This window comes from Diorhabda carinulata, chromosome X, assembly GCF_026250575.1.
Source record: "Diorhabda carinulata isolate Delta chromosome X, icDioCari1.1, whole genome shotgun sequence".
Lineage (NCBI taxonomy): Eukaryota > Metazoa > Arthropoda > Insecta > Coleoptera > Chrysomelidae > Diorhabda > Diorhabda carinulata.
The window spans coordinates 3,172,707-3,197,033 of NC_079472.1; the positions used below are offsets into that span (position 1 = coordinate 3,172,707).

General features: G+C 33.0%; 1 protein-coding gene across 2 annotated transcripts; it reads left to right on the top strand.

Moving 5' to 3' along the window:
* Window positions 1-693: 693 nt before the first annotated feature.
* LOC130902388 (uncharacterized) lies at window positions 694-24,011 on the top strand. 2 transcript variants are annotated; one of them, XM_057814494.1, is made up of 6 exons: window positions 694-1,391; window positions 5,002-5,084; window positions 18,811-20,930; window positions 20,994-21,265; window positions 22,658-22,782; window positions 23,892-24,011. In XM_057814494.1, the coding sequence occupies exons 2-6, from the start codon at window positions 5,049-5,051 to the stop codon at window positions 23,952-23,954; spliced, it is 2,616 nt and encodes an 871-aa protein (XP_057670477.1). In that variant the 5' UTR covers window positions 694-1,391; window positions 5,002-5,048; the 3' UTR covers window positions 23,955-24,011. The 2 variants fall into 2 exon arrangements, with proteins under 2 accessions (XP_057670477.1, XP_057670478.1); XM_057814495.1 differs by lacking the exon at window positions 694-1,391 and adding an exon at window positions 1,874-1,895.
* Window positions 24,012-24,327: the final 316 nt, after the last annotated feature.

The following is a 24,327-nucleotide window of genomic DNA, read 5'->3' on the forward strand; positions in this document are numbered from 1 at the left end:
TTTTGCAAAAATATATGAAATTATACGAAATGTCTTAGAACATTCGAATTTTTTTTGATGGCCGAATTTTGAGATAAGGAAGCGTAAAAAATATATAGAACGTCCCAAATTTTTTAATTTTCAAAGGTCGATACATTCGAATCAACTACATTCTAATTAATATTATAATGTATATTGGACAAACAAGGAGATCATTTTAAAACAAGACTTTAATTACATTTTTATTTATTATTATTATTTATTTATTCATCGCACCTGGGATGATTGATTCATTCCAGGATACGTTTTCTAATTATACTTTGATAATGTTTCCGTCGTTTCGTATTATTTTTTGGTTATCTTTTTATTTTGTTGCTATTTAATAACTCGTGTAAACATTTATTCTATTTTTAAATTATAAAAAAAACGTTTTTGTCTCTGTTTTTCTTCATTTCGCGTTGCTCTTTTGTACTAAGTCCGGACCTGATTTAGTACACTAAACAGATGCTTGGAAAGTCAGTATTGGTGAAAATTTAGAAAAGTTTGGGTATTAATGCAATGAAAATATCACGTAAAATACTTATAAATAGTAAATTCGGTGAATTAAAATTATGATTGTTTTCCAGTTTAGAAACGTAATTTATAATCAATTAAAAATTGAATATAATGATGTTATCTTCTTCGAAACTATAGCTCAATTTTATACGCCATGTTATAGGGATGATATTACTAAGGGGATGGTTTATTCAATTATGAGTCTCACTAGAATTTCTTTCAATTTATTTATCTATTTTTCAAATACCCATGTAAGTTTCTGCCCATCTCTTTAGTGGGGTTTTCTTTATATTTCCAACATCCCCTGGCGTTCTATAAACGACCCCAAGTTTCATAAATCTTAATAAACGTTTTTAATTCTAATTGAAACAAAATTATTTAGTTCGAATGCATTTAATGAGTTTATTTTATCATATTTTTTAGAAATGCCAACAGAAATAAATGAAATAAATTTTTTTATTGCGCGTATATCATAGATATTACCACAAACGCATTCCTCAACTAGATTTATGAAATACCAGACCAAAAGTGAATCTCGTATCACCCCACGAATGTCTTCCGCTAGCAGGTAGGTATCAAAACGATTTGACGGTACCCCTATATGGGTCACGCCGGTATAAAACATCTTTGTGACTCTTCTTAGTTTATTTGATGATTTGAACGTCGGTACAACACGGTCGGAGTGGTATTTCTTTACGTTTTTCCCACATAGTAATTGCGCTTTAGAGCTTTCACTCGCTTCGATAGACGTTCATGAAAATTTGTTGTTTGCAGAGTGCGTTCCTGTATTTATCGGTTAGTGCGTATTGTCGATGATATTCTAGTGCTATTTTTTTCGTAAAAAAAAACATAATCGAGTAAGTTTTTAATATTTATACGACTTAACTTAATCAATAATTCAAAATATATTTGAATATTTTTGTTGCGAAATAAACATACTTTACTAATTACACCCTGTATATTTCATAAGTCTAGTTCATCAACATATAATGTTGAGAGGGGCCACTGTAAACTTTTCACTATAAGCATATTTTTTTCTAATTATTCATCAGATCAAAAATAAAAAAAATATTGTGTTTGAAAGACGATTTAATATGCTTTGATGTTTAAAATGGTGAAATTAATGCCTTTTAAGCCCATAGCATGGAACTCATTACCTTCACTCTTTCCAATTTTTTGCTTTCGTTTTCCAGTCTTGAATTCCTCTGTTTCTCTCTCTTTTTCTTAGGTTTTCCATTACCTCTGCGTACCATCTTTTCCTTGATTTTCCTTTTTTCTTGTTCCTCCTTGTTCTATGTCCATAATTTTTTTGTTGCTCTAAAAACTGGCACTGGAATAGAGTGGCTGGGTCACATATAGAGGTATGTATCTATATCTTCATTCAGTTTAAACTTCTAACTTATTAGTTTATTGCCTTTTCTTCGTTCAGTTGTATGTTTGAACTTCTAACTTTTAAGTTTATTGCCTTTTTGTTCGTTCAGTTGTATGTTTGAACTTCTAACTTTTAAGTTTATTGCTTTTTATTCGTTCAGTTGTATGTTTAAACTTCTAACTTTTAAGTTTATTGCTTTTTATTCGTTCAGTTGTATGTTTGAACTTCTAACTTCTAAGTTTATTGCCTTTTTGTTCGTTCAGTTGTATGTTTGAACTTCTAACTTCTAAGTTTATTGCCTTTTTGATCGTTCAGTTGTATGTTTGAACTTCTAACTTTTAAGTTTATTGCCTTTTCTTCGTTCAGTTGTATGTTTGAAGTTCTAGCTTTTAAGTTTATTGCCTTTTCTTCGTTCAGTTGTATGTTTGAAGTTCTAGCTTTTAAGTTTATTGCCTTTTCTTCGTTCAGTTGTATGTTTAAACTTCTAACTTCTAAGTTTATTGCCTTTTTGATCGTTCAGTTGTATGTTTGAACTTCTAACTTTTAAGTTTATTGCCTTTTTTTCGTTCAGTTGTATGTTTAAACTTCTAACTTCTAAGTTTATTGCCTTATATTCGTTCAGTTGTATTTTTAAACTTCTAACTACTAAGTTTATTGCCTTTTCTTCATTCATTTGTATATTTAAACTTCTATCTTTTAAGTTTATTGCCTTTTCTTCATTCATTTGTATGTTTAAACTTCTAACTTCTAAGTTTATTGCCTTTTTGTTCGTTCAGTTGTATGTTTGAACTTCTAACTTTTAAGTTTATTGCCTTTTCTTCGTTCAGTTGTATGTTTAAACTTCTAACTTCTAAGTTTATTGCCTTTTTGTTCGTTCAGTTGTATGTTTGAACTTCTAACTTTTAAGTTTATTGCCTTTTTTTCGTTCAGTTGTATGTTTGAACTTCTAACTTCTAAGTTTATTGCCTTTTCTTCGTTCAGTTGTATGTTTAAACTTCTAACTTCTAAGTTTATTGCCTTTTTCTTCGTTCAGTTGTATGTTTGAACTTCTAACTTTTAAGTTTATTGCCTTTTTGTTCGTTCAGTTGTATGTTTGAAGTTCTAGCTTTTAAGTTTATTGCCTTTTTGTTCGTTCAGTTGTATGTTTGAACTTCTAACTTTTAAGTTTATTGCCTTTTCTTCGTTCAGTTGTATGTTTGAAGTTCTAGCTTTTAAGTTTATTGCCTTTTCTTCGTTCAGTTGTATGTTTGAAGTTCTAGCTTTTAAGTTTATTGCCTTTTCTTCGTTCAGTTGTATGTTTAAACTTCTAACTTCTAAGTTTATTGCCTTTTTGTTCGTTCAGTTGTATGTTTGAACTTCTAACTTTTAAGTTTATTGCCTTTTTTTCGTTCAGTTGTATGTTTAAACTTCTAACTTCTAAGTTTATTGCCTTATATTCGTTCAGTTGTATTTTTAAACTTCTAACTACTAAGTTTATTGCCTTTTCTTCATTCATTTGTATATTTAAACTTCTATCTTTTAAGTTTATTGCCTTTTCTTCATTCATTTGTATGTTTAAACTTCTAACTTCTAAGTTTATTGCCTTTTTGTTCGTTCAGTTGTATGTTTGAACTTCTAACTTTTAAGTTTATTGCCTTTTCTTCGTTCAGTTGTATGTTTAAACTTCTAACTTCTAAGTTTATTGCCTTTTTGTTCGTTCAGTTGTATGTTTGAACTTCTAACTTTTAAGTTTATTGCCTTTTTTTCGTTCAGTTGTATGTTTAAACTTCTAACTTCTAAGTTTATTGCCTTATATTCGTTCAGTTGTATTTTTAAACTTCTAACTACTAAGTTTATTGCCTTTTCTTCATTCATTTGTATGTTTAAACTTCTATCTTTTAAGTTTATTGCCTTTTCTTCATTCATTTGTATGTTTAAACTTCTATCTTTTAAGTTTATTGCCTTTTCTTCATTCATTTGTATGTTTAAACTTCTAACTTTTAAGTTTATTGCCTTTTCTTCGTTCAGTTGTATGTTTAAACTTCTATCTTTTAAGTTTATTGCCTTTTCTTCATTCATTTGTATGTTTAAACTTCTAACTTTTAAGTTTATTGCCTTTTCTTCGTTCAGTTATATGTTTAAACTTCTATCTTTTAAGTTTATTGCCTTTTTCTTCGTTCAGTTATATGTTTGAAGTTCTAACTTTTAAGTTTATTGCCTTTTCTTCGTTCAGTTGTATGTTTGAACTTCTCATTACTATTTTCCTTTGTGGTGTTGTCGTTGTCATGAACTTCGATTTATCTTGACTTGACTTGATCAAAAATCAATGGATAAATATTATGAAGCTGACAATGAACAATATAACGCAATAAATAATATCAGAAATTTAACACAGGTAATTTACGATTGGCATAATTCTTTATTTCAGTTTCATTATAAAATATCTTTTGAAAAAAATGGATTTTTTTGTAAAATTCAGTTGGAATTACATTAATTGACCAATACCTATTAGAAATCGTCGATTTTTGATAGTGACAGTCAGCAAAAGTCATCAATTAAAAGCAATTAAATGCATTAGATTCGTATTTATAATTATAACTAATCGACATGAATTTCTAATTTTTAATTAAGATTGAACCCGCAGACGAATGTTTGAAGACCCGGGCATATATAAATAAATCACCACGTCACTTTCTCTTACTTAAACAGTCATTGCTTGCTAGTACCATTACTACGAGGATAATCCCAGAAGTACCTGGACAAAAAAAACGGATAACACCTTGTATGCAGATGGAAAGTTAGTTGCCTTCTTTGGAGCCGGTTCTGCCTTTTCAATCCATTGTTTTGATTGTTCTTTTGATTCGGGTGTGAAGTGACGGATCCACGTTGCCATCCATGGTTAATAAAACGGTTTTATTTCTGTGAAACATTACCAAACATTCAATGGAAATTGGAGTCGTCACCTAATTTGGTGGACCACTGCGTTGCTGGTCTTCACAGATCGTACGGTCTCGTCTAAACTATGCTACCCGATATTTTACTAAAGATAACCACGGAAAAGTCACTTTTTTCTTCGTTTTTTTCATAGTTATTAAAATTTCTGTTTTTTTTTTCAGTTGCTGTTAACGTACCCAAAACCAAAAAATATGTAAGGGATGATTTTATGAGATTTAGAAGTAGAAATATGGTTAGATATAAGGTGAGTAAATAACAAATTACTGTTTCAATGATATTATAAATATTATTGGTTTAAATAGTTTATATGAAAGAACGATTTAGATGTCACCCATCTAGTATTAAATGCTGATTAAAAATTTGAAAGATAATCTGTAGGTAATCAAAAAATTGCTACAGAAGATGGAAGAAAAGATGATTAACTACAAACTTCCCTAACTAGTGCCCTTGTGGTTCTACTGGATATTCCATTGGTGGACTTAACGATATAATTGGGAGCTATGAGGTCAGCAGGTTGAATATCCTCGACGAAATGAAGATTGGAGCAACTAAAAGCAGTTAAATGCGCAATTATTTTTACTGGCTATGACCAAATAGCACCAGCGACTCGATGACTAATTAAGAAAAAGAAGAATACAATTATCCTAATGCTTCTCCAACTTCTCCTGCCTTCTACAAGAAGGGTTTGTCTTTTCCCTCAAAATAAGCTTCAATTTCAGCAATTGTGTCTTCATATGAGCTGAATTTCTTACCGACGAGCATTTTTTTTGAGATCAACGAATAGCCAGTAGTCACTGGGTGCCATATCCGGACTATACGTTGGATGGGGAAACAGTCCGAAGTGTAAGTCGTTAAATTTCACCATTTTTGCTACTGAATTGATAATTGATGGAACTCTTTGATATTTTTACTTGATTTTTGCATTCAAACGATCCAACAACTCGTTATTGATTGTCTCTCACTTTTGGAGATATTCGATGAACAAGAATCCATGCGTACCCCAAAATACTGAAGCCATAACCTTCCCAGATGACTGTTGTGCCTTTGGACGCTTCGGACGTGGTTCACCTGCCGCAGATGATGATTTTTTGATTCTGGAGTAAAGTGATGGATCCATATTTCATTCATCGTCCCATATCGAGGCAAAACATCTGATTTATTACGTGTTAACCTGGCCAAACACTGCTCTGAATCATCAATGAGTTGTTGGTCTAATGTTCATGCATACTTGTAAACGCACTGCCTTCTGATATATTTAGAGCCTCAGCTATCTCAATTTACGATTAGATATAACCAATTGGTGGATTTTTTTGACGTTTTCTGGAGTAACCATCTCGATTGGACGACCAGAACGTTCACCATCATCGGTGTTTGTACGACCACGTTTAAATTCAACCAGCAAATTTATAACAAATGATTCTATTCGATGGAGCAGAGTCCGGATAAGACTTTTGAAGCCATTGCTGAGCTTGTACAGTATTCTGATTGTTTTGAATCGATTGTTTTGAAAATAACAATCGAATTGTTATGAAACTTTGACACATAGTCTTTTGACAGTTGGTACTTCATAAACGTCATGTGGATTTGACATTGGCAGCGCCATCTGTGTGCGCACATACACATGAATCTAGGATGAATGATAGAATAAAATACAATATATAAATTAGCTAAATTTAAGGATCATAAAGTTTATAGTTAAATAATTAGAAGTATAATCAAATATCGACCAATTGTTGTTTATTCCACTTAACAGCTTTTACAGTAACTTTATTTTTTTAACGGCTGTTGCTTTCGATAGCTTTCACAGTTGGATAGTCGCCATCTTATAATACGTGATTGGTTTGAAAAGAAATTTTTTGCCAAATTACCCGCAAGTAAAAGTAAGAGTAAATAGTAATAAAAAAAAAATACATTTTCACTTGAATCGTATAAAATGAATGTTGTTATTGAATTTTTATTTATCTATTTCTTTTTTTTTGAAGCTACGTGAAAGTAATAAATAATTGGATAATTAGATGTTTGAAAATAAAAATGTATACGACGAACCAAAGTTTTAAAATTTTAAAAAACTCAGTTGAATATACGAGGGTAAAACAAAATTCACGAAACGATAAACAAGAAACTATTATAAAGTAGAAATGAGTCAATTAACGACTAAGAATAATCGATACGTCTGTCAATGTCACAATGTACAATAAAAAGACAAAAAAATCCCGTCAAACATCGTCGGTATTGCAGATTTTCAGCGATTTTCCTGTAACCGGTTCATCAGCCAAATGGCAGACGATACGGAATAATGCAGAGACCTAGTTGTACTCGCCCGTTTCCTTGTTACCCGTTTCCAATTAAATAATAAACAAAACAAAAAATTAACCAAAACAAATAACAGAAAAACCAACAAAAAAACTGAAAAATATATCCCTAAACCTGGAAGTAACCGTTTGTTTTCCGGATTGGAAGATTCTTCGCAACGCAACCACAAACCTATCACAACAATCCCAGCTCTGCAGAGGAGCAATTCCTATATCGGGGCCAACTCCAATAAACCTTTTTAAACCAGACAGACGAAGGGTTTTCTTCTTTCTCATTAGTCAACTTTTCTGTTTATATTAGTAACAAAACTTTCGAAGGCACGAAAAATTGTTGCCGCACCCTGAATGCCACACCAGTCTCTTATATTCCGTAGCCAGGAATGTTGTTTACGTCCTCTCCTCGCAGGATTTCTTCATTCGTTATTTGATAGGTCCATGGGATCCGCAGAAGCCTGCGCGACGGCCATTGCTTCTATTCTGTTCAAGGACCTCTCTTTCAGGGACCACACAGTGCAAAAGGATTGGCCAAATATAACAGTTTATCAATCTAAGGGTTAGGGGGACTTCTCGGCGGATTAGGTACTCATTAAACTTTGTAAAAGCTGTTTTTGCAATTGCTATCCGAGTTTTAACTTCCTCATCGCAATCCCCCACATATATCCAAGGTATTCGAATTTTTTGAGTCCCTCTATGTTATTTCCATTGACAAGTAATTGAGCTTCGACGTGTCGTTGTCTGCTTATGACCATTAGTTTGGTTTTATGAACGTTTATTGTGATTTCGTAGGTCGGCATACTTTTGATGGTCTTTTAAGGCCATGCATCCCTGATGGACTCCTCTAAGTATCTGAAGGCGTTCCGTAGTTAGAGAGTCGCTAGTTCGCAGTTCCGCTGTTTGATGTCAAGCAGTAAGTCATGCCGAATAGAGTCAAACGATTTGTGGTAGACTATAAAGCAAACGACATACATAATGTGCAAAATGAACTTTCTTTTTATATTAGGCTAAGAAATTACAGACCGCGCTAGTTTGTACTCAAAATTCCTGATTTCTGTTTTGCTCTGTACATACTTTGAAACTTTAGAATTTCGGAAACTTATTTCTCCTTAATGCACTTCATTAAGAATACAATTTTTCACTTAATGTATGAGAATGGACCCAGAAGTTCCTGGTCTGATCCAGAGATGGTGGCAGTTGCTTGAAAAATATCATCAATAGTGAACCTAAAAGCTGAATTCGATCTGCCAGGACCAGCATCGTAGTTGTCGACCAAATAAGGTGACGATTCCAGAAATGTTGAAGAAAATCCACTGGATTATCGTCGACTGAAAATTAACTGAAAATTTAGATATGAGAAAGCTGCTTTTACACAAAACGGAACAGAAACGGCGTCATGAAAGTTTCCATCGAGTGTTTGGCATTGTTCTACAGAAATAAAGTCAAATTTTTGCACTGCACCTTAATCATGATGAAACAATGGACTGAAAAGGAAGAACCCGCTCCAAAGAAGGAAAAAACTGTTCCATCCGCAGGAAACGTCATGTCGTCGGTTATTTGGGATGCGCTTGGGATAATTTTTATTGACTATCTTGAAAAATGAAAAACTATGAACTTATTGCAACGTTTGAGCGAAGAAATCAAACAAAAACAGTCGCATTTGGTACAGAAGAAAGTGTTGTTTCATCAAGGCAATGCACCAGCTCACACATCCGTTTGAATTGCTACCGTATTAGCTAGATTTAGCCCCCTCGGATTATTTTCTGTCCCCATACTCGTTGGTCAAAGATTTTCCAACGATGAAAAGTTATTGAACATCGCTGGGAAAAAGTGTGTGGAGCTAGAAGATTATTAAGTTTTATTGTTGGTTCAGGTACTTCTGGGACCGTCCTCGTAGGTTTTCCAAAGCTTGAAATTACTTTTTTTATTCCTACAATATCGATTAACATTTCTTCGCATACTCCAACAATTTATATAAATATTGAACAATATAGTTGATCGGTTTCTTTAGATTTCACTTAATTTTGTTTTCTACAAGTATTAACTTAACCCGGATTGTTTTTTAAACACATTTTCATGTACGTGTTACAACTAAATAAACATCTCGATGTTTTATTGGAACAAACAATGTTTTCTCTGAAATTCTTTGTTATCTTTATACCTTTTCCTGTTGTTACTGAAACCGGTATTACCTTAAACAATTAGTAAATTCCGATGGCGACATTACCAACTTAAAAGTGAAAGAGTTTTCCTTTTCCTGGTTCAGTTTCAATTCCATCTTCAGTGGTACAATAATGAAAACAGCATTTTTAATTATATGTGGGTATTTAATATTAATGAGAATTGACAACGTCCCTTATAGTATAAATACTTATATAAGAGACGCCCCTTTGCGACAATATTCAATTCCAATAATCAGTGAATCATTCAAAAGTATAGATAAACAACAATATTACACAAAAAACGAAACTCTTGAAATTCCTACATTATATTTATTCCCAGTCGGTAGTTATTAGTGTATTAAAGGTCAAAATTATCCTTAAATAAAAGTTCCTCAAGATCAACCATCATCAAGACGTTTTGCAGATTCAGTGAACGTCCTACTAGAACCTAGCAAAGAGAGAATCCAAACAGTTGAGAAGAGATGCCCAAAAAAAGTGATTTGAATTGTTTTTAGTCAACTTCTTAGTCGAGAAATGTCCAAAAGATGTTTCTGGCAAATACTGAATACCTATATATACACGAAGAAGAAATATTTTCGAAATTTGTCCAAAAATCAAACCGACAGGTTAAGTACAATATGCAAAACAATCTACAGTGTGTTGGTATCAAACATAATGCCAAATCTTCAAGGTATTCTGGCAGAACTGAAAAGGAAACATATCCTTGAATTGTTGTGGCAAACCACTGAACAAGCTACATTAAATTGAACGGTCCATCGACTTCAGAAACTTACACAATACTCCAATAAGCGCCGTAGCCACCAGGTAGGAAGTTCGCTCCAAGAATGTTTAGATAATGTGTCAATGATCTTAATTGTCGAGACGCGTTAGTTAAATTAGTTAGTTGAGGAACTGATAATGAAAAAATGTTCAAATGCTAACAACGAGAATTGAAAACCAATGTAGCAACATGTATCAGTTTTAAACAGACTTGTAATTGATTCAAACGACAGTAATTGTGAGGAAGATGATAAATTAAGACCACGGGGGAAAAATTTGGTAAGTCACAATTACCAGGAAATTGTCATAACTATTAAATTATCCCCAGTTTGATTTTACTGTTATAAAACTGTACCCGACAAAGTTTTTTACCCATATGAGTAACTTTCATTAACTTTTTAAGTTATATAACAAACTTTAAAACAACAAATTAATATTTGTATTTAATTTTACTTAAATTATATTCGCTCGTTATATTAAGTACAACTCTGTACAATTCTTAATGATGAATTAATTTCTATCTTACTTTGTGGATATACCTCGTATTTAAATAGTGTGAGTAACCAACAAACATGTCTCTTAGGCTACGTGGTAATGAAATTTCAACTTAATCAACAGATCCAGCGATATTTTCATGCACAGTTTTTTGCTAACATAGAAACTAATTTAACGAACTGATTCTCTTCACTAGCACGCGAGTCGATAAACTTTTGTCTAATTTCGTCAAGAAAACGTTTACGTCAATTTATACCGTTGATTTATAAACTAATATTTTGATTTAAGAAAAAGTCCATCGGGAAAATTCGATTAAAAGGAAATAGTAACTTATAGTCCGGTCAATTTAAACATACAAATAGTGGTGAAGTAACAAGCCAAATATTGGTGGAATTTACCATTACAAATACATTTCTAAAGATTCCCATCGATACTATGCGTGCTACAAAATTTATTCGGGGTCAAAGGTCCAGATTTGAGGTTTTTATGAGGTTTTCTCGAAAACGGCGAGTTTTATAAAAAAAAAAACTTGAAACAAAAGTTGTAGATCTTAAAAATCTCTACAAAAATAGTGCTCCAGCATCTACATCTGCTATTTTTTTGGATTTTTTTCGAAAACAGCAAGTTGTATCAAAATAAAAATTCAAATCTTCAAAAGTATCGCTTTTTGGCATAAAACAATTCAACTTCCACAGTCTAACTATCAAATTTAAAAGTATTACATCTGCTAGTTGATATATTAAAAATAACTAATAATATATACAAGGTGCAACTTTTATAGTCCGGTCAATATAGGTATTTAAAATAACAAAAATTCCCGGAGAGTCAAATATTGGTGGAGTGCTGGAATTTATCATTACAAATACATTTCTAAAGATCCCCATCGATACTATGCGTGCTACAAAATTTATTCGGGGTCAAAGGTCCAGATTTGAGGTTTTTATGAGGTTTTCTCGAAAACGGCGAGTTTTATAAAAAAAAAAACTTGAAACAAAAGTTGTAGATCTTAAAAATCTCTACAAAAATAGTGCTCCAGCATCTACATCTGCTATTTTTTTGGATTTTTTTCGAAAACAGCAAGTTGTATCAAAATAAAAATTCAAATCTTCAAAAGTATCGCTTTTTGGCATAAAACAATTCAACTTCCACAGTCTAACTATCAAATTTAAAAGTATTACATCTGCTAGTTGATATATTAAAAATAACTAATAATATATACAAGGTGCAACTTTTATAGTCCGGTCAATATAGGTATTTAAAATAACAAAAATTCCCGGAGAGTCAAATATTGGTGGAGAGCTGGAATTTACCATTACAAATACATTTCTAAAGATTCCCATCGATACTATGCGTGCTACAAAATTTATTCGGGGTCAAAGGTCCAGATTTGAGGTTTTTATGAGGTTTTCTCGAAAACGGCGAGTTTTATCAAAAAAAAACTTGAAACAAAAGTTGTAGATCTTGAAAATCTCTACAAAAATAGTGCTCCAGCATCGACATCTGCTATTTTTTTGGATTTTTTTCGAAAACAGCAAGTTGTATCAAAATAAAAATTCAAATCTTCAAAAGTATCGCTTTTTGGCATAAAACAATTCAATTTCCACAGTCTTACTATCAAATTTAAAAGTATTACATCTGCTAGTTGATATATTAAAAATAACTAATAATATATACAAGGTGCAACTTTTATAGTCCGGTCAATATAGGTATTTAAAATAACAAAAATTCCCGGAGAGTCAAATATTGGTGGAGTGCTGGAATTTATCATTACAAATACATTTCTAAAGATCCCCATCGATACTATGCGTGCTACAAAATTTATTCGGGGTCAAAGGTCCAGATTTGAGGTTTTTATGAGGTTTTCTCGAAAACGGCGAGTTTTATCAAAAAAAAACTTGAAACAAAAGTTGTAGATCGTAAAAATCTCTACAAACATGGTGCTCCAGCATCGACATCTGCTATTTTTTTGGATTTTTTTCGAAAACAGCAAGTTGTATCAAAATAAAAATTCAAATCTTCAAAAGTATCGCTTTTTGGCATAAAAAAATTTCAATTTCCACAGTCTAACTATCAAATTTAAAAGTATTACATCTGCTAGTTGATATATTAAAAATAACTAATAATATATACAAGGTGCAACTTTTATAGTCCGGTCAATATAGGTATTTAAAATAACAAAAATTCCCGGAGAGTCAAATATTGGTGGAGAGCTGGAATTTACCATTACAAATAAAGTTTTTGAAATCCTCATCGATCCTATGTGTGTTACAAAAGTAATTCAGGGTCGAATGTCAAAATTTAAGGTTTTTCAAATTTTTTTCGAAAACGGTGGGTTTTATTAAAAAAAACTTCAAATCAAAGTTGTAGATCCTAAAATTCTCTACAAAAATGGTGTGTATGATTTTTCCCTAAGAGTTACCATTTTTGAGATATCGCGATTCTAAGAATCACATTATACATATAAGCCACCTTTTTAGTGCTAAAGATTGAGCTCCAGCATCGACATTTGCTATTCAAGTCTTATATCCTAACCTAACCTAACCCAACTCAGAAGACTGGGTTTGGAAATACTCTAGAACCGATTCAAACTTCACCTCTACCTGCTCCAAAAAAAACTATTTATTGTAATTGCTAAAAAAAGTTGTAGTGCCAAATGTGGCTGTAAAAAGTCGTATTGCTGTGTTCATGTGTACTGTGTCAATTGCCAAGGTCATATCAATAATAAGATAACATCTAGAGCCTGACTGGCATACCACGTATAATGTGACTCTTAGAATCGCGATATCTCAGGAATGGTAACTCTTAGAAAAAAAATCATAGGGTTAATTTTTGTAGAGAATTTTAAGATCTACAACTTTGCTTAGAGGTTTTTTTTTATACAACTTACTGTTTTCGAGAGAAATTCAAAAAACCTCAAAGTTTGACCTTTGACCCGAATAAATTTTGTAGCACACATGGGATCGATGGGGATTTTTAAAAATTTATTTGTATTTATTTGTATTTTTGTCATTTCTTCTTCCAGAAGATCTATTGGTATCGGCGATGACCTGAATGGCTGATGGCGATACGATGCACTAAGCATATAAGAATAACTGATTGTTGTTCAATTAAGTTGACTTTAATTACGATATTTATTATATTTTAATTAAGGATATCCATTTAGTATGTGCACTCAGACAACAGTTTATTCGTTACAATTAACAATATTTTTCCATGAATAAATATGTAGTTCAATAGAACCAGTGGAAAATGTACACCAAAATCTAAACGATTTATGATTATGCACGCACGTGATTACACAATTTTCATAGGTGTTTACCCAGAAGAAGGAGAAGGTATTTAAAAGATGAATCCGAGTCCGTTTTCCAAAACTTTGCGTGCGTTTCCGTTTCAAACTGTCACGAGGCGCCTCCTAGAGGTTTTCTTCTCGAATCTGGCGACTGGAGGCGGCAGATGTGTTTGCTATCCACACTCTCGTTTTACTCGGTTGATCACGAAGCGGAATGACGACAATATCACATCGTCCACAATCCACAATCTCGTAAAGTTGATTTACTAAGCAATCCATCACAAACTAATAACAAAATATGATTAATTTGGTGCACAATGATTTGTTTAAGTGGATAGAAGGTCTTTGTCTGAGGTTTTGATCGACATAGAGGACGGATCGAAATGTTAGTTGTCAAATGTCAAATATTATGGTTCGCGTTGAATTTAATTGTTGTTTTCATTTACTTCCGAGTATTTTCAAATTTATTCCCCTTTAAAACCTCCTTTGGACTTTCACAAATAATTCTAGACCATAATGAGCCAAATCGGTCCAGCCGTTCTCGCGTTATAGCGAGACTAACGAACAGCATCTCATTTTTATATATATAGGGGCAAAATACTTATAGTAAAATCATGAAAATTTCTACGTTTGGGTTTTCGAATACGATCTTTCTAACTAAAATATTTTCAAAGATGACCGACTTCCGGTTCTACCGGAAGTCGACTGTAACTTTGTTATTTCAAATAAAACACCCTGTATATTAATACATTTTTGAAATCTACGTAAAATTTTAGTATACTTTTGTTTTAAAACTTTTTTCGAAAAATGTATACTTTTTTAATTATTCATTTTTTTGTAGAAAATTTGACAGTTGCAGACCCTTATAAATAGTTTTTTTACGATTATACCCTTAAAGATATAAAAATAGTTTCTGTTCGATTGCTTTTAGCAAGGTCAGACGTATTTGAATCTATGTTAAAAAATGTTTCATTTTATACAGGGAGTGTATAAAAATTGTTCAAAGTTTAATATCATAAATATCAAATTTCTTTTTTTTTAAATAGAACCACCCGGTTTTTTCCATTTTAATGCATTCAGGAGTGAAAAATAAGACAAATACATGTATACTTTCCTATACATACAAATACCGTGGTTCAAAAAAAATAAAGAAATCTCATATTTATAAAGTTAAATTTTGAACAATTTTTATACACGCCCTGTATAGGATGAAAAATTTTGCAGCATAGATTTAAATACTCCTGACATTGCTAAAAACAACCGAACAGAAACCATTTTCATATCTTTAAGGGTATTTTCGAAAAAAAATAATGTATAAGGGTCTGCAACGGTGAAATTTTTTACAAAAAAATTAATAACTAAAAAAGTATGCATTTTTCGAAAAAAGTTTCTGAACAAAAGTATACTAAAATTTTACGCAAATTTCAAAAATGTATCAATATACAGGGTGTTCAGGGTCGACTTCTGGTAGAACCGGTAGATAGTTTTCTCGTCGTGGGACGCCCTGTATAGAATACAGAATATTTATATGCTTCGTATTTTTAAAAAAATTATTTGTTTTTTGTTGAATGATAATGTTCGCTACTATTTTAATCACAATAACAGGTATAAACCTCGTATCCCACGTTATTACCCACTTTTTACTCAACAATATAAACAGGTGGATACCAAATTAACATATACACGACATCATTCATTGTTTCTCTTACTTTCAATACAACTACGACCATTTAAAGTATACTCTCTATGGCCTTGATTTATATAAACAAAAAAACTCATCAGATAGATGCATTTCGTTTTTCTTAGAACGCAATTATACGGGGTATTTAAAAAGAATCGTAAAATTTAGAAAGATGGTAGCTATACATCTATGAATACGATTTGATCCAACTATAAACTGTTAGAAAGAGTTTAACGTTGTTTCCGATAGATAGCAGCAACGCGTTTCTATTAAAACCGTGTTTATTAGTGGTCAAAATGGTGTCTGCACAACAAAAAGCGTTTGCTCGATGTTATTTCTATGTGTTTTTGTAACACAAAAGGTGTTGAACCTCCTACAACTCACAATAAAAGAATACGTTATCTCCTCCCGAAGGAATCAAGGATTTTTGTGTCCCAAGGCATTAGAAGTATTTCTTCAAGGTTGTTAATGGAATGCGCAGGAGTAGATCTCTTGCAGAATCTCCAGTTGGTGACCTCTGCCATGGATATCTTCTCTTCAGATGATCACCACGTCGTTGTAGATAACAATATTGATTCAACATTATACTATTATTGCCATACGTCTTATTTTAAACCATCACGTCAAAGAAAAACTTTTACATAACAAAGAAATTGAAAGATACAACTTCTGATTGTAATATATCAACTGTGTACCTTTGAGCATCGAAAAGAATTTTTTTAATGATCACCAAGTCGTTGTGGATCACAATATTGATTCAACATCATACTATTATTGCCCCACGTCTTATTTTACACCATCACGTCAAAGAAAAACTTTTAAATAACAAAGATATAGAAAGATACAACTTCTGATTGTAATATATCAACTGTGTACCTTTGAGCATCGAAAAGAATTTTTTAAATGATCACCAAGTCGTTGTGGATCACAATATTGATTCACCATCATACTATTATTGCCCCACGTCTTATTTTACACCATCACGTCAAAGAAAAACTTTTAAATAACAAAGATATAGAAAGATACAACTTCTGATTGTAATATATCAACTGTGTACCTTTGAGCATCGAAAAGAATTTTTTTAATGATCACCAAGTCGTTGTGGATCACAATATTGATTCAACATCATACTATTATTGCCCTACGTCTTATTTTACACCATCACGTCAAAGAAAAACTTTTACATAACAAAGAAATTGAAAGATACAACTTCTGATTGTAATATATCAACTGTGTACCTTTGAGCATCGAAAAGAATTTTTTTAATGATCACCACGTCGTTGTGGATCACAATATTGATTCACCATCATACTATTATTGCCCTACGTCTTATTTTACACCATCACGTCAAAGAAAAACTTTTACATAACAAAGAAATTGAAAGATACAACTTCTGATTGTAATATATCAACTGTGTACCTTTGAGCATCGAAAAGAATTTTTTTAATGATCACCAAGTCGTTGTGGATCACAATATTGATTCACCATCATACTATTATTGCCATACGTCTTATTTTAAACCATCACGTCAAAGAAAAACTTTTACATAACAAAGAAATTGAAAGATACAACTTCTGATTGTAATATATCAACTGTGTACCTTTGAGCATCGAAAAGAATTTTTTTAATGATCACCACATCGTTGTGGACAACAATATTGATTCACCATCATACTATTATTGCCCCGCGTCTTATTTTCCACCATCACGTCAAAGAAAAACTTTTACATAACAAAGAAATTGAAAGATACAACTTCTGATTGTAATATATCAACTGTGTACCTTTGAGCATCGAAAAGAATTTTTTTAATGATCACCACGTCGTTGTGGATCACAATATTGATTCAACATCATACTATTATTGCCATACGTCTTATTTTAAACCATCACGTCAAAGAAAAACTTTTAAATAACAAAGATATAGAAAGGTACAACTTCTGATTGTAATATATCAACTGTGTACCTTTGAGCATCGAAAAGAAATTTTTTAATGATCACCACGTCGTTGTGGATCACAATATTGATTCAACATCATACTATTATTGCCCCACGTCTTATTTTACACCATCACGTCAAAGAAAAACTTTTAAATAACAAAGATATAGAAAGATACAACTTCTGATTGTAATATATCAACTGTGTACCTTTGAGCATCGAAAAGAATTTTTTTAATGATCACCACGTCGTTGTGGATCACAATATTGATTCAACATCATACTATTATTGCCCCACGTCTTATTTTACACCATCACGTCAAAGAAAAACTTTTAAATAACAAAGATATAGAAAGATACAACTTCTGATTGTAATATATCAACTGTGTACCTTTGAGCATCGAAAAGAATTTTTTTAATGATCACCACGTCGTTGTGGATCACAATATTGATTCAACATCATACTATTATTGCCCCACGTCTTATTTTACACCATCACGTCAAAGAAAAACTTTTAAATAACAAAGATATAGAAAGATACAACTTCTGATTGTAATATATCAACTGTGTACCTTTGAGCATCGAAAAGAATTTTTTCAATGATCATCAAGTCGTTTTGGACCCCAATATGAATCCAATCCTTCCTTCAACTAACAAAGTTGATTAGATAGTTTCTAATTATACAATTCTAGCACCTTCTGTAGATCTTTATTTTTGTTTGCTATGGTACGTTTTTATCCAAGATTTCTTGTACCTATGGACTTATATTTTTCTGAATTTACGAATACGAATTAGTTTAGGTGAAAAAGTTTATAGTATAAAATCGTCGTGACCAAGGTCGATGAGATTAAGATCTTCGCACTTGTCCTACTAAAAGATTCTATTCACTGCGGATGTGTATGTGAAAAATTTTCACTTTACGAAACAATCATATGATTGTGAAAAGAGTTCTCAAAGAAAAGTTATCGATCACGAGAGACGAGACATTAAAATGAATGATAATTTGTTCTTGAATAGATGAAAGTGAGACTATTTATTCGATTGGTATATAAAAGAAATCGCATTATCGAGAAAGATTCATCATTATATGAAACATTCAAATTTTTTCCTAACAGCGTTTTAAATGATAACTTAGACTTTTAAAGTCACATATAAAAGTTTAAAATAAGTAATTCATCTTTGTATTTAATTTAACTGAAATTATCTTCGCTTGTTGTATAAAGTACAATTCTTAATGGTGGGTGCCTAATCTACGTTTGTGAGCTAATAATGGTTTCACAAAGTGAAAACATCCGTTGAATTATTAATGTTTTTCTTGTTACAGCTTCTTCTTTTCTCCCTGTTCTGGCTGGTGATCTCAACGCAAGGCGAAGACGTACAAAAACCAATTGAAGACAGAAAAGATAATCAATCTCTATTATCTAGAGTAGCTTCTTGGATTTTTCCAAACAAAAAAGATTTAGCTACAGCAGAAACGAGTTACGGAGGACGACAATATTTACCCGCCCCTTATAGACAAGATGACAGGGATTGTAATCTTTGTAACCTCGAACCCTGGATACCAATAATCGGCCATAACAAAATTAAACCAGTACCCAACAAAGATTTTTCTAGTCTTTTATCTAATGTACATAGTATAGATACTAGTATAGTAAGCGTCTTACCAAATAACCAATTCATCAATACACCAAACTCTCCTCCAAAACCTTATTATGGACCACCACATATCACAAACAACTTGGGTTTACCCAATACCGGTGGAGACATTTTCATAGCTGATTACATGTTACCGCCTCCACTGAATTACAAATTACCACCAGTATTATATGGACCTCCACTTAAAGATAATTACGGCCCACCGAAACCGAAATACGGCCCGCCGAAACCAAACTACGGCCCGCCGAAACCAAAATACGGCCCGCCGAAACCAAACTATGGCCCGCCAAAACCTAGTTATGGTCCACCGGAATTCAATGGTCCTCAAAGTACAAATTTTGATCCCCCGATACCCCCTTATGTGTTGCATGGTCCAATTAAATCGCATAATGAGCTTCCGGTGTTTTTGATGGCTCCAGCGCAAGAGATCAAGTCTACAATCCTTCAACCAGTTTCTAATGGATTTAATTCGGATCTGGTACCACCGCCACCGACTAGTTTCGATAAATTCCCTCCAAGAACTCAACGACCGAATATTTTCAATGTAGAAGATATTTCTGCTTTGACGAACATTCCGGTGGAATCAAATTATATTCCTCCACCTGTACCTTCTGATAGCTACGGTAATCCGATCACCAATGATCATTCGGATTTGAATCGACCTTTCGATTCGATACCAGCGCCGAGTGGAGATAGTGACGATTACGGAGGACAAAGTTTTTTAAATTTGAACCCACTGCCGGTGGTACCTAAATACCAACATGTAGATTTTCATCAAAATCAATATGGTGGTACGGATAACGTTCAAGTGCAGCAGAGTGTTAATGTAGCTGATTATTTAGCGAGCATTGAGCATCCAATAAACGTGATTCAATCTCCTCTAATCGAAGTTGAAGTTAATGAAGATTCAGCGGGGTATAATCGTATCGCAAAAACGCAACAAGATGGTTTCGAAAAAGGCAATGACGATAATATTAAACTTAGTGAAAATCCAATAATTGTTGATGATTCTCAAACATCAGCCAGTAATTTAAATGGTTCAGTTGCTAGTCCAAATAAAGGAAGTACTACCACCAACGAAAAACATAACTTTTTGATAGTACCAGTGGAGAATGTCGAAACAGATTTTAATAAGAATGAAACATTTAAATCGCCTTCTTTAGATTACAAAGATTGGAAACCTAAATACCAATTGGAACCGACGTGGAAAGGAACCCAAAAAACAAAACAACTAATAGTACCTTACACTAATAATAAATTTTATAAAGCCCACGATAACGTTAAAAGTATAATAGATGGTTACACCACGCTGGTTCCTGTTTATACCCCACCAATGCCTACCGAACAATCTGATTGGTCGAAATATTTGAATGACATTGACACAACTAGATTAACTAAAGTTTCCGGTAAACCTTTTTCGACTTCCAGTACCGCCGTTTATAATATTAACGATTTCATAGCCGCTAATAGAGATAAAGGAAATCTACCATACGATATTATAACATTACAAAAAAGTATAGATAAATGGACTCAACAATCTTATTCTAAAGAAAAATTAGAAGGTGCTGTTACCCCCAAACAAATCCCAGGGGATTATCTCACCACAAACCCGAAAGAAACGTATACTACACCTTCCAAATATATATTCGATCATCATTCAGCTGAATCTTCAAGAAAAGAAATTATTTCACAAGATTCAGACGTAGAAACTAATCTGATAATAGCCGCTGATACTAAAGCTCCATCTATTGGTTCCCCCACGAAATCTAGTGCTGGTGAAGATTCTGGGTGAGATGATCTACTTAATTCTTGTGATATCCTGTGTAAATATTGTCGTTTCTTTTTGCGTAGATCTCCTTGGAGGGCAGCTCATCCAACAGTATCTCCTTATACTAAGGAAAAGGTTTACGTCGTCACCCCGCAAGCTTATAGTTTTGTTACTGCTAGTCCGGCAGTATCCTGGAGTATGGCACCCAAAGTACAAAACGGAACCGAAAACAATGTTACTTTGGATTCTCGCAAGTTTTCCGTGAGAATTGAGCCGGAAAATAGGGAATCGAGGCAGGGAGATTCCGGGAATGATGTCAACCTCAAAGTGGTTTATAGCGAGTGGCCGCATTTGAGTAAGTAGAAGTTTTGTGGACAAAGTTCGTTTCTTTTGTACTAATCGTGCAAATTTTTTGTGTGATCAGTCCCAAGAAATAGGTGGAAATGTGTTAGATCTGGGTGGCCAATCTATCAACCAGCAACTACATCTAAAGTCGGTGTTACACCAAGGCAACAATCGGCAACATGTAGCATCCGGCATGGATTGGCATTACCCCATGTTGCTACAAAAGATTTCCGGTTGCGACCTCCACAACAAAACAGAAAAAAATGTGATACCGCGAAAGAAAACTTCCACTGATATGAATGAAAGCGAACTTTTCTTTACTCATTGAACCAAATCCGCAGATAATCCGCTGCTTCAATTTACCTAAAACTGAATGATGCAGGCAATGATTTCTCGCAACGAACTGAGCGACTAGCGACTTCCCAGAAGAATTTCGCAAGCTAATTATTGCCTTGGTCTAAGATCGACTCAAAACGCATGAAAATCAGGGGAGTTTGTTACGGAAATAAGAAAGCATTTGGTGATGGAAGTCCTCCACAAGCTGTCTTGACAACCAATTTAAAATAAATCGTTTGATCATGAGGTGTTTGATCCGGAACAGTAAATTCACTTTTGGTAACAAATGAACTGACCTAGGTAACGATTGTGACAACCAAACAAGCGTTTGGTTCAATCAAAACGCATATTAAAGAGTTATCGGGAGTAGGCTGCTAAACTTACCCCCCTATTCTCCTCTTTTTCCCGGGCTTGGGACCGGCAACAATGCCATTAGGCAACTCAGTCAGCCCACAAGCACTACAGGCAAAGGACAAGTAGCTAGAGCAAATTAGATCAGAAACTGTTGGAGATCTCAGAAAACACTACCAGACGAATGGATATCACAGCGTAAAAACAATGGAACCAACATAAAGTCGATAGATTGGTGAAAATAGCAAGGGAGTAGAGATCGACTACGAAAGATGTGGAATGGAAATCTAGAGCAAGGATGAGGAAAGATCGAACTGGCGTTAGACCTATTATGGAAGAAAGAAGAACAATTATTAATATATGGTAGTTGGGTATCACGTTTCATTATTTAAAAAATGGTGGATAAGGGATTCACTAACATTTACCATCCCTAATAATGACGAGAAAGCGAAGGTCTGTCAAGATAATTCTGTGGGCAATAGTTGAAAGCACGCTATTTACCTGATTTGACCATGTGTGATTGTTGGTTATTCATAAAACTAAAAAAAACCGTTACGAGGATCATAAAAGAATCTTTTGAGTGGTGAAAAGAATGTTTTGCGGTTGTATAGTCGAAAAAAGCGGTAAAAAAAGTAATAAATTTCTCTATTGGTTTTGAAAAAACATATTGATATGAAAGTTACGATAAATAGTTAAGAAGATTCTTGTATTTCAGTCAACGATCTCCAAGCTACGAGTCCTAAACCTACGTCCGCTCATCCATTGTTTGGACTTATGGGAATCTCAGCATATACACCACCAGCTAACTCAACTGTTGAAACTTTTTTGGGACATTCCAAAGTACGTAAAATCAAAAATTATCGATAATACATGAACGTTATTTCCAAATCTTCTAAATCTACCACAATTTGGAATTGATTTTTTAGAAAAAAAGGTCTTGAAAACAGAAGTTTTAACTTTCGACTATACCACATATAATAAGCCACCATAGTTGTGATTATTTTCCAATATCGATTTTCTTTATTTCCACATACTTTTCAGCGTCAAATAGTTCGGAATTTCATCGTCGCTGTTGAATCTTTTACCTCTTAACTCAAGTCAGACGGTTCCAGATATGGGCTATATGATGGGTGTTCAATCTCTGCGAAGCCACATCCCACAGTCCCAAAAAATTGTTACCATTACTGCTTTGGTGATTTTCGTGACCTTTGCTTTTTTTTGACGCGATCATAGTGAAAGAACATGGACTTCTCGCACGTGTGTCATCTTCTAAAGACTCCTCGTCACCAGCGAAACAACCAAGACCAATTTTTGATTGTTGAAAATACAAGCCTCCATTTTGTTTGAGACTTGTCACTGACGCGTACATAAAGAACCCGTTGACTACTAACTATGTTTAATTCGAGCACTAAACCGTCGATTTTTTTCAACTTTTGTACATACTAGCCCCTGTATAATCCTCTGTATACGATATTTAAACTATACCCAATCAATTTCGATATTGAAATTTGATTTTCTCGAATACGGACATCATCTAAACATTTTTTTTGCTAATTTATTCACGTGACCTTTATTTGACGTTCGAACTCGTTTAATCCAAATTCAGATTTAATTTAATTTAAATCGGATGAATAGAGAAATTCACCACCCCTTATCGATTGAGCACTAACCTTTGTTTTACGGAAATAACTCGATTCAGATTATCTGACAGATGACAGAAGTGTTGACAAGTAAATTTGAGGTTAGAATACAATGTGCTGAGTGAATGTACTAATACAAATCAGTTATTTCGTAGGGTTTAATACGGCATATTATAAAAAAAGCGTAATTATTTTTTTAAATTTTCATATTAATATTAAATAAAATCGTATAGATGCAATTTGATGAATTGATAACATACTTTGATTATTGTGTAATATTGACGTCATATATAATATTTATTTTTGTAGGTTATGACGGTGGTGACCCTTTCAAACGATGCAACGAAATCACCGGTTCCGAAAACTGACTAAATATTTTTATACTTTGAATAATTAAAAATATAGAATTAAATTTATTTATTGAAATAATTGTGTTTTATTTGCACTAATTTTTTTTTCTATGTTAAATTGTTTGTTGGTTCATAATCTGACGGTGCAAGTTCCGGACTAAATGCTGGATTTGGTAGGATTTCAATACGTTACCGGTTCAAAGTTGGTAAGTGCGACCAGTTAAAACTTGCAAGTACCGGCTATGAATTATTTATTTGTTGTTTATGATTGTAGTTTAGTTCCAGTTAGTCTTATAAGACGTGCTGTGATTTGTACTTTTTGGACCACGACATCTTTTCGTGAAGTCCAAATATCTCGACATATCTTGGACTACAACTTGAAAAATATGCATCCA